Below are 15,432 nucleotides of genomic sequence, written 5' to 3' on the forward strand. Positions count from 1 at the left end.
GCTAGGCCAGGCCAGGCCGGGCCGGGCCGAGCCGGGCCGAGCCAGGCCGGGCTTAGGGGCCCGCGCGCCCCCCCCCGCGCCACGCACCGACACCTCACCAACCCCAACCCCCTCGTCTGATGCAATTCGTTCCCCGCGTACTCTCAGCCGCAGGCCAATCACGGGCTAGCCTGGGCGCACCGTCATGCCGTCCCGGCCAATGGGGAAGAGCCACGATAGTAGAAATCCGGGCGGGGCGCCTGGGCCGCAGAGGGCCGGCAGCCGTGGTGCCGGGCAGCGCCTCACCTCGCCCGCCGCTCCAGCCATGGCAGCGCTGCCCGGTGCCGCAGCCCCGCGGCTGCTCCTCATCCCCGGCCAAGCGGCCGAGCCGCCCCCCAGTCCCGCGGCCGGCCGGCACCTCTCCGTGGTCCTGCCGGCAGGAGCCGCCGCCCCCAGCCCCACGGGCCTGGAGGCCCCGCAGCCGGCCCGCAAGCGGCAGCGGCTCACGCACCTGAGCCCGGAGGAGAAGGCGCTGCGCAGGTGAGTGAGGGCCGGCCGTGCCGCGGGGGTCCCGGCGCGGGGTCCTGCCCCGCTGACCGCCGTCCTGCCCCGCAGGAAGCTGAAGAACCGCGTAGCGGCCCAGAGCGCCCGGGACAGGAAGAAGGCGCGGATGACGGAGCTGGAGCAGCAGGTGGTGGAGCTGGAGGAGGAGGTAAGGGGCCGGGTGGGCCCGCGGGGCGGGGGGCGGCCGTGGCCGGCGCTGGGGCCTGCCCGCCTCACGGCTCTCTGCAGAACCAGAAACTGCTCCTGGAAAACCAGCTCCTGCGGGAGAAGACGTGTAACCTCGCTCTGGAGAACCAGGAGCTCCGCTGCCGCCTGGGTTTGGATGCTCTGAAGACAGAGGAGGAGAATGAGTTCAAGGTGAGCTGTCTGCCAGGCTGGTGGCTTGTCTCCATCTTCCTCGGCCCAACCTGCCAAGAGCTGCTGTGCTGCAAGAGCTGGCTGCGTGGCAGGGGGCGGGCAGCAGTGCTGAGAGCTCTCGGGCTGAAACTGCTGTGCTGTGAACGGGGATACTTTGTGTGCCAGAAATGCCCTTGTCCTCCAAATGGGGGCTTCCCCACAGACTGAACAGATACCGAGTCTGAAGCAGGTGCTGCTGGTAGTGTGGGAGAGAGCAAGCTGACTAGTTTCAAGCTATTTTAAGGTTATCTACTCTTCTATGTTATGTTCTAGAAGTGAAGTAGTAACTGTTAGTCGTGTATGCCTGTCTTAAAAGAACAGGGAGGGTATAGCAGAGGGGGGTCAGGCTCTCATTTAAAAGTGGGGAGCAAAATAAATCTGTGAACGTATGGAATTTTGCGCCAACTTTGGAAGTGGTCGTACCTGCAGGTTCCTCCTGTACAAGCAAGGGGTGAATCTAAAGTTGGAAGCCTTTGCAGGAAGAGGTGATTTTTCAGGACTAGGTGCTGTATTGTCTGCCAGAGCTTCTGTGGTGACTGACTGGAATTTTTTTTCTTTGGTACAGACTGTGAAGGAATCGCAGGTGGATGCGATTAGATTGGTGACCGGGTCCGCTGAGTCCGCAGCACTCAGACTACGTGTTCCTCTGCAGCAGGTGCAGGCCCAGCAGTTACCACTTCTGATAGCTTCCACATGGATTCTGATGGCAGTGACTCTTCAGACTCAGAGGTGAGCATCCACTCCTAGCCAAAATGCCTATGAAATTCAGAACCACTGTGGATTTAAGACTAGTGGTGTAACCTCTTGATGTAAATTCACTTGATGGCTTTCTGTAGCTGACTTGTTTTCTGAGTTTTGGAATGCCATACCTGTGGCTCAGAACAGCTGTGTTAAGCTATATCCAGTGAGTACAGGAGTTTGTTCAAGTCCAGTTTCCATAAAATCTTACAGGATATTGCCTGAAACAGTCTCTTAGCTCTTCCAGCAAAACTGTACAAATAACAAAAGCATACTGTGCTTTTACTACTGCTGAAAACTAACCTGATCATTTTGCTGGCACTTTGCAAAGCTGTTTGAACTTAAAGTCAATGACTTCCAGAAATGTAAGGACAGGTGTCTTTCACCTTAAAAAAACAAAACAAAACAAAAAAAAACCAACAAAAAAACCAACAAAAAAACCCAAAACTCAACCCAAAACAAATGCTGCCACTTTGGTTGTGGGTGGGTCTGCTGAAGCCAGGTTCTGGTACTGGCTGTGTGGAGCCAGCAGGTAGTGTGGTAGTTGTATCTGATGGGTCTGAGATCTTGAGGCTGTGAATAACGAATGCATGTAGAACTCTATGGGGATTGTCAGTAAGTACCCTTACAAGAATTAATGGGCAAAATTGCTGAAAGAAGTAATTGCCTTAACTGTCTGTTCTGATAGTGGTGTTCTTACGAAAACTCCTAGTTCTATGACCATATTAGTGTATTTTAACTTCTAGATGAGGGTTAAGAGATGCCGCAACTAATGTTTTGCTGTGACAGTAGTAGGCTGTCTTTCTAAAGCAGTCTTTCATTCTGCAGTCTGATCTCCTATTGGGCTTTCTGGACAGTCTGGACCCAGAGATGTTTCTCACATATGCTGATTCAGAGTCAACGTGCCTGGAAAAGCTGGAGGAAGAGATCTGTGGAGAAACAAATTCCATACCAACCTCCCCCTCTCCCTCTTTGGGGTCCCCATCAGCTAAGCTGGAGGCCATTAATGAACTGATAAGGTTTGATCATGTGTACACAAAGCCCCTGGTACTGGAGATTCCTGCTAAAATGGGCAACCAAACCAATATGCTAGTGAAAATTGAGGAAGTAGCGCTCTCTCCATCTGAAGACAAAGCTATCCCTGAGGTCCCAGTATCTGTGAAAGAGGAACCTGTAGACAGCTTCATGCCTGAACTAGGCATCTCTCATCTGCTTTCCTCTCATCGTAGCCTTGCAGCCTCAAGCTATCTGTTGGATGCCTGTAGTGACTCTGGATATGAAGGATCCCTCTCACCCTTCAGTGACATGTCCTCTCCGCTTGACACTGACCGTGCCTGGGAGGATAGCTTTGCCAATGAACTCTTTCCCCAACTGATCAGTGTCTAACTTGGTAGTGTTAACTCCCCTTGTAAAACTATCCTGGCAGGATAACAGGATATACCCCTTTGGGGAGTGGGGGGGAAGTCAAGTGTATTCAGAAAAGTACTCATTTCTACCCATGCTAGTAGCTGGAGTGATGGACAGTGCAGTTCTCCTGGTAGAAGAAGCCTAGGGTGTCCTGTCCTGCCTTCCCCCACAGCTGTCAGTGTTGGCTTGGTTTCTCAATAACTTGCCAATTCTACATGAACCTGAAAAAAGTTCATTTTGTTTTCCACTTAATAATTTTAACACCAAAAACTGCAGTGGGATATTCATGTATAGACAACTGGGTTAAAAACTAGTCTGTACATCTTACAGATTTACTATGTAAATGCTTGTTTTCCATTTGCTATGTAGAGTTGCTTTCTCCATTTAATATTTAACTTGTATTGGTGCAATTAAAGTGCAATGCAGCTCAGTGACCCTCTTTTGCCTTGGATCTCAGTGGGGAGGGGAGAGTATCTGCGTCTTGTGGAATTTGGAACTAAAGAAGTCCTAAAGCCTCTCAGCGTCTTGTCCTTCCACTGTCTTAATGCACCAATCCAGCAGCGCTTCTGTGGCGTACGTAGCTGGATGCTTTAGCAGCTTCTTTCTGGGAGTGCTTGATGTTGCAAACTCTCTTCAAGGAAGGTGGGTTTGTATGCTGGCCAGAGCTGCTAGAGCAAAATCTGCAGCCCGACTAGGGAACGCAGGTGGTGGTAGCTTGGTGTCTGAATAAAATGAATACCTTCTTGTTGGCAAGTAATGCCATTCAAAATGCTCAGCCTGAGTGAAGGTGGGTGCATTCCAAGTGGTGTGTCTCGTGTTTGTGAAGCAGTGTGAGACATACATGGTGTGAAAAAGGTGTTACCACAAGAATTCCTGATACATGAAAATAACTTTGCAGGAGCTAATTTCAAATACAGTAGGATTATTTTTGTTATCCTCATCCATTTGTTCTGACTTCACAGTATTAAAAACACTTGAATTGGAGTGACAAGAAACTGAAACTTTATACTGAAAGTGACAGCTGTTCCAGGTGTTTGCACAACTGTTCTTGGTTTAAGTGTTATTTCATGTTTTGCATTTGATTTTCACAAAAATAGCTTGAGGTGGGGGAGGGACAGAAAAGGGGGATGGGACAGGATGGCATTGGTCACATTCAAGGTGACAGGACTGCTGTTACAAACTTGCTTGTTGTAATAAAGCATTCTAGCTGAATATTGGATAGCAGTAAAAACTACAGCTGTGCCATACAGCAGAGATTTAGATAAAATATATAAGTAGTCTGAGAACAAGTTGCTTTACTTCCAAGCTGGAAAACAGGAATGACTGCGGGAGGACCCTTAGTAGCTAATACAGGTTGTTCTGAGTCCAAAAAGCCAAATGGGCAACTGAGAATTTGATCCATAGTTTTGCATTACTTTTGTCAGTATTATTGGAACTTCATATGAAACAAAAAATGTAAGCATGGCAGAAGTAACGTAAGGAAGTTTCATTTCTTTAAAGCTCAGCTCTGTTCTCTAGCATAGAAGTCAAAGACACAGTTTACAGGGATAAGTATGTCATAGTTGAAAGTAGCACCTGTAAAAGGACTGGTATTTCATACAGTTTCCCTGGGGCTAAAGGAAGGTTTGAGACCAGCACACTGAAGATGTGCAGCCCATCCCACTGTTCTTGCAGCTGTTTTTCCTGTTCTCACACAGGCAGCAGCTGGTCTCAGAGGTAGTGCAGTAGAAGACTAAACGTGGTAACTGATGGGACTGTGTCTCAGTTCGGTTGCTGTAGTACTTCCAGGCAATGTGTGTGTTCTTGTGAATTCCATGGTCATGACTGAGTCACTGTAGACATACCCTGTTCCTGTCTTTATGAGGCTCCTGATGATTTTTATATGATACTGCCCAGTATCATATACACATGTCAAAATAACTAAATCCAAGGACTTGATGAGACTAATCCAGCTCAAACCAAGACCAAAGTAGGGCAATCTTCTACCAAATTAGTGAGGGGCACAGAAAAACGGAGCTGCTGTTTTCTTTAAAAAAAAAAAAAAAAAAAAAAAAGGCAAACCAAAACAACCTGGGGAAACTATCTAGGCAGGAAATGGCTGTAGGCAGCTCTCAAAGCTGTTTTTTTTCTTTAAGACAACAGTTGGTGGAAAAACTGAAGGGCCTGCTACCACTGACATGTCTGACAGACATTGAAGTGCAACAGCTGTACATGAAGGGTACGCTGAGAGAAATACGCATACATGCAAGACACAGCCATCCTAAGCAAAAAATCCTGTACCAATACAGCCTTGCCTGCGCTTAAGCCTTAACCAAGACAACCACCAGAAAATCCAACGTTGTAAAGGACCGCTTTGGACAACGTGTGGAATAAAAAAATATTATACCTCTACTGTATATTACTTTCCTGTGTTCTTAAGCCAGCCAAACTACAGTTGTCAGCTGCTGGGCAAGCTTCTGCTCCAGTACTTTTTCTGAGCCACTGGTATAAGAAAGATCAGTGCTCACAACTTTGAGATTTTAAATTACTTTGATAGTCATAGTTTGAAGTAGCATCTTGAGTAAAGTATAGTTTGATAGCGCTCCATGTAAGCTTTCTGGGTCTCCTGTAAACTGAATTCAGCTGAAGAGCCTGCCCTACAGCAGCCAAGCGCCATGAAGCAAAGGCAGCTACTGCAGCAGGGGGAGGAAGCCGTGCTGGCATAGATCCCCTTTTCTCCACCGTAATCCCAGCAGCTGCCAATTGTCACTTTGAAGTAGAGCGCTGCAATCCTCCGAATCATCCTTGTGCTACCGCAGATAGAACAGGGCAAAATGGTAAGAGTGGTGGGGTGAGTGGTATGGAGCAGGAAGCTACTGTCTTCTGTTTGAGGAGTAACTCTACTGCAGCATGTCCTGCTGCTGCCCTCATGGGCAGGAAAAGCACTTCTTGGGTCCTGTGGCCTGAAATGCTTCCAAGTGGGGACTGAAGTACTTCACTGGTGCTGCATCTCTGTCCCTCTCTTTTCTCCTGCAACTGCTCTGGAAGGCTGGAAGACCTGTTATTTTACCACCCCTCTGCCTTCCTCCAAAGCTGCCTCCATGACATGGCTCTTCTACCCAAGCAGCTCGTATGGGTGCCTGCAGCCACCACCCAGCCCTGTCCACCTCTGCAGGGCCAGACCTGTGCTGCCCGGCCGCTGCAGCCCTGTTTGCGTGAGCGTGCGTTGGATGAATTGTGCAGGTGATGCAAGATGAAGTGAAACATAATTCTCAACGCTGCCTATTGAGAATCGCTTCCATGCTCTGATTCCCCAGTAGCTTCCCAGGTAGGAGTTACCAATTAAAATGGGGGCAACACCGCCCCCCCGTGACCCTGCCTAGCGCTGCACAGGCAGCCCCTGCACCTTTTGGTAGCGCATCACCGGGCTTACCTCGAGCCGAACACACTTTGTGTCTTGATGAGCAACACATTTTTAACGTCTAAAAAAATTCAAGGAAAATTCTGTTACGGTCACATTTCCATCATACTTGGAGATGGACTCTGTTTAACAGGTTTACACCCAAACCTTGTTAAGCACAGTACACAAAAACAATGAAGTTGCAGTTACGCTGTTTTGCTTCCCTTTTTCAACTTTACAGCTGGCATGGTTTATCCTGACTTATCGGCAGCACTGGGTTCCAAGACAAGCTGCTAATATTTATTGAGATCTCTTCCACTAAAAGCACACAAATAATTCTTGATTGGTATCTGGAAGCCTAATAGCATTCAGTATTTCTATTAGCGCCAGTATTTTTTACTAGAATCAAGTCCTCTTAGGTGCTACCACATAGGATGAGTATTTTTTTTTTTTTTAAAAAATATAGTATATCAACATCCACAAAGTGTGAGAATTTAAACTGTCAGCAGGGGATCTTTATCTGAGATCTTCCTGTAGATAAGAGATACTGAGTTAAACTAAACCCAGGCAAAGCTGGGGCAGCAGATTTCACTTCTGCCAGCATGCTTCCTTAGGATGACTGCTTTCTGGTTGCTCTAACTTTTGTTTTGGAGTCCTACTTGCCTCACAATCCAGACCCAGTCGTTCACGTGTACGTTACATCTGCATTTGAGTAAATAAATCATCTGTGATGGAAGCCACACATCTGCTCTAGCTAACTGATACAAGGCACATGCCCTGAACAGTTCCAAGTCCAGTTCCAAGTCCATGCCAAAATAAATTCTGTCCCTCTCCGCAGGGTTGGCTCTGCAGCTGAGACACTCCTCCCATCTCTACAAGCTCCCACCCACATCCCCAAGGAAAGTCTCAGCCAGCCAAGAGCGCCTTACACAATCCTAAATGCATTGGGGTTTACATTGTTCTTTCCCTCTCTCCAACTCTGCACTGGAGAAGTATTTAAGAGTCCAAATCCACAGTATAATTTAAGCAAGTCAATATTTGACTCTGTCTAGAAATCTCAGGGGTTTTTATTTTTTAATATGCACCTGAAGTGCTATTTTCCCTTCATTTTAAAAGCACAGGTAACACTGGTCTGGCACACCTATCTTTATCCTTCGGCTGCTTGAAAAACTCTTTAACAGATGTTAAAGAAAAGAGCAAAGTGTTACATTCCAATAAAATAATTATTAAAATTCAAATTTTTTAAAAAACTCTTCTCAAGCAAGTCTTGATTTTATACAGAACTAAGCAAGCTAGGTATTCTTAATTTTAGTCTGAAGTAAAATGAAAGATCTGAAAACACAAGTTATAGCAACACCTTTTGGCACACCTTTGCTTTCTTAGGGGCCTTTGGGTCATGACAGAGTTACAGCAACTCTTCCTTTCTGGCAGCTTCAGGTTTATTCTACCCTGCTGTTGCTCTCCGCTGTCCTGTTGAACACCTGGAGGAGAGTGACATGCCCTTGGGACTGTGTAGTTAAATTAAAAATCTTCTTAGGCCAGAAGAGTATTTTACCCTCCCGTTGAAGTACTGGACACTCTCAAGATTTTTACTTTTAATAGGAATGAAACACAGCCATCTAAAAAATATTTTAGAAAATTTATTGAAAACTGACATACAAAGGGTGATTTGGTCCCAAGAACAGAAAGACCAGAATCAGATCCTCCATCTTTCAAAATAAATTTTTTCCTAATACTGCATCACCTTTGCCATCCCACTTGTAAACAGCATTCATAAAAGTCTTTTAAGGAAGCCAGCAACAAAAGAAACTGTTACAAATACAGAAGTTTGAAAACACCCAGTAGCTTGCTCTCTCTTACCCTCTCCAAACAATTGCTACAGCAAGAATCTTGCTCAGTCCCACTAGATTCTTGGTTCCTGCTCTACCCCACTCTTCTCCTCCCCCACCAATTTAAGCAATTCATCCCTTTTCTCTCCTATCACAAGGGCAGAAATGAATGATGGAAACATTAAAATAAATGTTTTCTACCAAAGCAAATTTCTTGGACACAGTTTTTTCCCATCTCATGGTCTTTGTCAATAGTTCACCACTATACTCTTGTTTCAGATGGCAGAATGAGTCAGTGATGTCGTATTAGCATCAAACAATTACAAGAAAACACATCTCTGAAAGTCAACCTCTGCTACAAATGTTAATGGGAAAAAAAGTATGCTTAAATGCCATCTACAAAAATTTCTTCCTCTGCAAATCTGATATTCAATTTGACATTTTTATGAGGAAGAAAAACTGTATCTAGATTTGATGTATTTAGGCCTCCCACAGTTTTCTACATCCTCTGTCACAATTTTAGTGTTTCTGAGATGGTTTCATCAAATTTTTGAAATTTTTGTCCTTTCTTTTCAGCTTATTTAGAATTCAGAGCTATCAGCTAAAACAGTTCCAGCCTTGAACTTTCACTATAATCCTGCAAGCTTAAAAGCAGGTAATTATTTGGAGGCACCACATTCTTTACCTGCAGTGACTACAGCTTTCGCCAAACTGCATCGCTTTACTTTATACTTAAGCAACGTAGCATGTCAAAGGCTGTAAAATATAAGCATGTTCAGCTGCTTAATATTACATGAGAAATTTTACACAGTACATGCAAAAGATTTATAGCAGACCCTGAAATGAAATTAGACATAACAGCAAGATAAAGCTGCACGCTTTCTCCAACTTAATAGAAGTTCCAGAATGGTGAAGTTATACATCGGTTTCCAGAGTAATACCTATTCAAATGTTGGAATGTTTTTAGTGAAGCTCTGAAATGTTTTAGCAAGAGGCAGCAAATTTCACACAACCTTCAATGAGAGAAGCAAGATAGTCAGGACCTAACAAACAGGTATCTTTTGAACAAAGCTTCTGCCGTCAGCCAAAAGGAAAGGATGGCTGCAAAGAGAGCAGCTTGATTTTAAACTATCGACTATGGGTTATTCAACAGTAAAAGATATCGTCACAAAGATTATCAATTAACTGTGCAAAGGAAGAGTAGGTTTTCTTAGGCAAACAGCTGCATTACTGTGCACTTGCTCCTTTACATTAGCAAGATGTCAAAACCAGACTGGGATACTAAGACTCGGAACAGAATCTGTTACTTGGAAAGGAATTTCTTATGAAAAGCCCCAATTCAGGTATCTCTGAGAAAGCTCAAGGTCTTAAGAACAGAAGGTAAGATTCTCTGCCTTGTTTATGGGTTTTAAACATAAACTGTTGTGCATGGAGGAAAGGTACAAGCAGTAACTGATTGAGCATTCCTTTTCTTAACGCCCTGACCAGGGTACAAGATTCTTTTGGCATACGTCTGTATAAACTACATAACATTACATTAATGGCACATATTCTGGCTTAAATTTTAAGTCTAGATTCCCTCAGGAAGAAGACAAGCATCTCTTTTACTTCAGGAATGCCAGCAGTCTCAAAGTTTGGGACTTGCTTACAGATAACAATCAGCATTTGACCCTCTTTACGCCAGGAAGTCAGCTCCCTGTTACTGGATTACTTACAATGTTTATTAAAACTAAAGGATGCCACTTATTTAATCAGAAGTTACACTTTTGCAACTGACTTTCCAACTGGAGGCATTCAAAGAATAACAGCATAAGGTAAAATGTGAATCAATTGGCTGAGAACCACTTTCTCCAGACTTTGCGTCATTTGGGGAGGGGGGCATCAAAAACCCACAAACACAATTTAGGATCCAATTAACCAAAAACTACTAAAGTTAATAGATATCTTGCAAGTCAGGAGCTGGTTTTACTTTCTACAAAGCAAGAGGTTATGCTCGGCTATAGCATTCCTTCCCTACCACACTGCAGAATGCGTAATTTCTACATTTGAGTTTATATCAAATACAAACCAGCCACAGATGAAACAGTGTGAAAAGCTGTATTTCCATAGGGCTTGCTTTTCTATCTGTGACTAGACTCAAAAGTGTTTCTTCCTTTCCATACCTTTTTGTAATTAAAGTAAAACTACCTGACCAAGCATGGTATGTACACCAAAGTCTTATTGGCTCAGTAAGGGAAAGATGTGGTTTAAGCCACAGTTACATTCAATATTTGGATTTTATACTTTACCAAGGACAATTAAGAGGATATTACACCATTAAGCAAGATGGAAAGCTACTTCCTTGTTCCAAAGGCCTCTGGATTACCTTCTCAGTAAAAACAAGAATATTTAACTAACCAGAATACAGAAATCTTGGGGGTTTTTTTCAGTTTCCTTGTGTCTGGCCAATCCATGTTCTTATGATTGTTAGTAGGAAAACAAAAAACAAATAATAAAACTTCAGATTCACACAGCAAACCAGAAAGAAAGAGGGAATCAAAAAACATCAACAAAAAACATCAGAAGCTCACCACTTCCAGTCTAAAATCTGGTATCTACAACTCCATTTCTTCTTCTGCACACCCAGAGATTCCCAAATCAGCATACGGATCTGAGGACATGGCAGTCTGTTGTGACTCTGGGAATGTTTCAGTCTGTGAGTCAAAAGCAGCTCTTGCTGTTGACTGCTTAGCTTGACACCCTTCTGTACTCTGCTGCTTGAAGTTCTTAACAGAAACAGACTTCAGTTTATCTGTTAGAAATTCTGGAAGAGGTTTCCAAAGCACCAGCTCCATAGAAGGACGGCTCCTAGAAGGGATGGAGTTTCAGTTAAAATTAAGTTCTCCAATCACAACTATTAAATGCAGAAGACAAGTGAATATCTTGATCCATTGTGCTAGCCTAGAACTACACTCCAGAATCCATATACCGTTTTTTTCTCCCTATTACATTTCCTCTTCCTTAACTAATGTGATTACTTCTAGTTCTAACCCTGTATTTTCTTTCTTTTGCACCAAACTTGATGACCACTGTCGGTCACACTTCAGGACCTTCTTTTGGAAGCTGACATACATAAAAATCGAGATATAATGGTTCTTTCAACAAACTTCAATCTGTATGAATGAGGAGCACAAAACAGACAGCTTGATGACCACTATAGTTACACTTACTTCTCTTTTACGTTAGGAGAGTATTTCCTATTTTTAACCAGATGAATGGTTTGTTATACAGTGTTGGCTGCATCATGCAGTAATTAAGGACACGTCCACAAATATGAGACTGGGTCTCTCTTTTCATTTGCATGTGTTAGCTACATAGTACCATGATTTCCTCCAGAACTTACATAGATTCTATTATTTTCTTTGTCAGGACTTCACCAAAATCCCTCTTCATCCCTTTTTTAAGGGTATCTGACAGGATAAGAGTGGGCAGATTGCTAACATTTCCATCAGCATGAACTTCCTCATCTTCATCAATTATCCTAGGAATGGAGGGGGAAGAGGGAGATAAACACTATTGAGCATACTGTTAACAGGCACATCCACTGCAAACTACAGTTATAGCTACGTGCACTGCGTTGCACAGTGTAGGTCTCTGACCTAGGCTGGGTACCAGAAGCAGCGGGGCCATGTTAGACAAGTCTCTCTTGGGCCAATATACCCTAAGAACGACTGTTACCACAGAAGTCACTTGAGCAGCTATGCCACTTCTGGTACCTGAGCTAGCTTTGTCATCCCTGCATCGTGCAGCAGTGTGCGATGCAGACATATACCAAGAGAGAATAGAAAAATTCGCTTCAAGGGAAAGTGTATGATTGAGTCGCGTTACAAAAGTGAGTCTCAGTTATGAGCAGCTTCGCCTGCTCAATTCCCCATTTCTTAACTTCGAGAAGGTGCTCAATACAGTCCTTAACCTTTAAGGATGTTGCACCAACTTCTCAGAGATTAAAACCGCACAAACAGTTGAAGCATTTAGAACAAACTGGAGGTATCTCCTTTGTTTTTGGTAAACCTTTTAAAGAAAATTTAGCAGAAGAGCTGGGAAGGATGGGGAACAATCCTCTAAGAAGTCCAAAGCAGACTTTGTAACGCAGATATAACCAGCTAATAAAAGATGTATAGCACTACTCTGATTTACCCACGAAAAAGTAAAATAATCTAACAGTACCTTGCTTCCCTTCACGCATCATCTATGGAGTAATCATCTAAAAAAAAATCTTGTTTTATAATTTATGTAACTTTTGGCTTTTCTAACAACTGTCTGCAGTGGTCATTTTAGATATTTCAGAATACTAGCTCAACTGCAATCAACTGACATATACACATGACATTCCCAGAAATGTTTCAAAGGCAAGAATGCACAGTATGTTTGTTAAATGATTGCAATAGACTGCCGATAGCCACCCCACTACCCCAATATCAAGCCATCTGGTATTTAACAGCAAGGTGAACTATTGCATATATGCAGAGAGATCTTTCTGGTTCATGCTATTCTCTACACTGACAAATCCACATCTGTCTTGAGTATGTAGAAGTATTAATCACAGAACAAGCTGCAACTGGTTGAACAAAACTGAGCTCAAGTCTGACCAGATAACATCAGTTAAAACTTGAGCCCTGGATACTCATGAAAGAGCATAAAACCCCATTATGGTATACTGATGCTGCATAATGGTAGTGAAAAGGTGATTATTTATTCAGCACCTCTGCTCTAGCACCCTCAATTTCAGATCATAGTATCGTCCCCAAGACTCAGAGGACCATAGGTAGCCTAAAAAGAAACCACTTGAACAGAAGGTTCATCTGAAACTTACAGTAGTGTCATCACACTGCTAAGTGCTAGATTTAACCCTTAATGCCCACCAAAAAAGGGAAAGCTCAGCAAAGCCAGTCTACTCAATCCCTGCATTTACCTGTCCTCAATTTCCTGAAGCTTCCTGCGAGCAACCTCGCATTGCTGTTCCCCCATTGTCTGATCCATTTCTTCACAGGGAATTTCTAACATGGCAGTTTCAGGACCGCTGCCACCATACTGACTTGCTACCTCCCCAGCTGCCTGCTGACCTGCACAGAGAATCCATTCTTCAGTGTTGGGATTCAAAGGGGAATTTTTGGCTCCTGTCAGTCTCTTCTTCCTCACAGGACAACTAGGAAACAAAATAAGTTAACAATTGTCAAACGAGAAACATGGCATTGTACAGAAAAACAAAAGTTACAGAAAGTTGTGCATTTCAACAGATTTGCCATATTATGGAAACACAACCTGCTCAAAGAAAATAAATCCATGTTGCTCTTATTAAAATGTGGGTACCTGTGCAAGAAAATCAGTGCTATACAACTAATTAGGTAACTGAAATGGATTTGGGGTTCTGAGCAATTCAGGGGGAGTTCCAAATGGAAACAATGACAGAATTTCCCTTCCTGCGTATGTTGTAGGTGAGATGTGCTCAAATCTTTATAGAAAACAAAAAGCAAATTAAGATTTTTCAGGCTATAAGAGACAAATTTAATTTACCCTTCCGCCTCTTCTTCTAGCTTATGCTTCTTTCCACAGCGAAAAGAGACACTGCAAAAGGAAAACAAATGGTTATTTAGCTTCTCATTATATCTTCCAGTGGCACTCAGATTTTCAGACACCACTTTCCTCCCTTTTAAAATTTCACTTGCAGCTAAGAGCCACAGTCACAGTATGTTACCAGCTGTGAAGGGACTGGAATTTTTGGACAATAAATGACCACTTTGTTCCAAAGAATATCAAAGGCTGCTGTAATTACTCAGTTCTCCAAGCAGAAATCCATGCTACTTTCTCCTCCTTTATGTTTGTTTTTTTTTCCCCACAAGGGGCATGACCAGTTTTTGCTTAAAATTCAAATGCTTCAAGAAGCAACACGTGATCCAACTTCAGTCTCTCGTCTCCCAGTGACATACTCAAATTAAATATGACCAAACAACAACACTTTATGGAACAGTTTAAGTTTTTTGTGCTCACATATGAGGAAGAGCAAGTTAAAAAAAAAACAGTTAAAAAAAAAAAGTACGTGAGCTTAAGAGTATGTCCAGATGTTGATAAACTTAATCACATGTCTTTCCTTTTAGAAGGCTCCTTCTCGCCCGCACCAACAAGCCCCAAAGCCGTAAGGCGAGCGCGATACAATTCTAACATTGCACGAGCGAAACGGTACTAGTAGAAAACAAATTATAACCCATCTCGAAAAGAAAAGTTATTTCACGCGGGCAGCGCAGCTCAGAAGCGCGCTCCTTCCCCGCCCCAGCGGTAACTGGTTTTGCACTCACTGGCTGTGGCCCTGCTGCTGGTGCAGGCCTTGCGGGGGCGCGGCGCTGGTGAAGGAGCCCACCGGGGCGACCGTCAGGCCCTCGTTGTAACTTCCGAGCGCAGCCAAAGCGGCGACGTCGAAGCTGCTCTGCAGATACAGGCCGGAGGCACCGCCGCCATCGGCGCCCTCGCTTCCGTTCCCTGCCATTATCATCACGGGGGGCTGGAGGCGATCGTGGCCGACGGCCCCCGGCGGCGGCTCGACCCGGTCGGGGACGGCGGCCGGAGCCTGGGGGAACTCCACGGCAGGACCCGCGGGGATGCCCTGACAGGATCTGCCCAGCGCTGCCATTTCCTGCTGCCGGGGAGAAAAAGGACATCAACGCCGCCCGTCCGCACCGCCGGGGGTGGGGGGGGCCCGGGGCCGGCTCCCGCCGTGCTACGGGAGGCCCCGGGACCCCGGTTCGAGGCCGCCCTCCCGGCCCGAGGCGCTCCCGCAGGAGAGCCGGCCCAGCGGCACCGCCGGGGCGCGGCCCGCCCCGCCGCGACAGCGCACAACAGCTGCCCGCCCGCCCCCGCCTGCCCGCCCGCGGAGCGCTCACCGCCGGCCCGGGCCGGGCCCGGAGCTGGACGACACCGCCAGAGCCCAGAGCCTTTCCAGGCCTTTCGCCGCACTTGGAGAAGGCGGGCGCGGGCACTCTGGGTGTTGTAGTCCCGGGCGGCGGCCCGCGGGGCGCGGCGGGAGTTGTAGTCCCGGGCGGCGGCGGCGGCCAGCGGGGTGCGAAGTCCTCAGCGGCGCTGCTGTGGTGCCGCGGCGGCCATGGGGTA

The 15,432-nt window shown here is 45.3% G+C and overlaps 2 protein-coding genes across 3 annotated transcripts; one reads left to right on the forward strand and one right to left on the reverse strand.

The window, feature by feature from the left end:
- The first annotated feature begins 225 nt into the window (after positions 1-225).
- XBP1 (X-box binding protein 1) lies at positions 226-3,518 on the forward strand. Its single transcript, XM_064465940.1, is given in 6 exon segments — positions 226-519; positions 595-691; positions 772-900; positions 1,505-1,558; positions 1,561-1,668; positions 2,506-3,518. Coding segments are annotated over 6 exon segments (1,161 nt in total). The 5' UTR covers positions 226-304; the 3' UTR covers positions 3,064-3,518.
- Positions 3,519-8,083: 4,565 nt separating this feature from the next.
- CCDC117 (coiled-coil domain containing 117) lies at positions 8,084-15,320 on the reverse strand. 2 transcript variants are annotated; one of them, XM_064466772.1, is made up of 6 exons: positions 15,207-15,320; positions 14,625-14,959; positions 13,846-13,896; positions 13,244-13,477; positions 11,675-11,812; positions 8,084-11,139 (listed from the first exon to the last, which is right to left on the reverse strand). In XM_064466772.1, the coding sequence occupies exons 2-6, from the start codon at positions 14,954-14,956 to the stop codon at positions 10,887-10,889; spliced, it is 1,008 nt and encodes a 335-aa protein (XP_064322842.1). In that variant the 5' UTR covers positions 14,957-14,959; positions 15,207-15,320; the 3' UTR covers positions 8,084-10,886. The 2 variants fall into 2 exon arrangements, with proteins under 2 accessions (XP_064322842.1, XP_064322843.1); XM_064466773.1 differs by having other exon boundaries at positions 14,625-14,962.
- Between the last annotated feature and the right edge of the window lie 112 nt (positions 15,321-15,432).

The sequence above is a fragment of the Phalacrocorax carbo genome, chromosome 15 (assembly GCF_963921805.1).
Source record: "Phalacrocorax carbo chromosome 15, bPhaCar2.1, whole genome shotgun sequence".
NCBI lineage: Eukaryota > Metazoa > Chordata > Aves > Suliformes > Phalacrocoracidae > Phalacrocorax > Phalacrocorax carbo.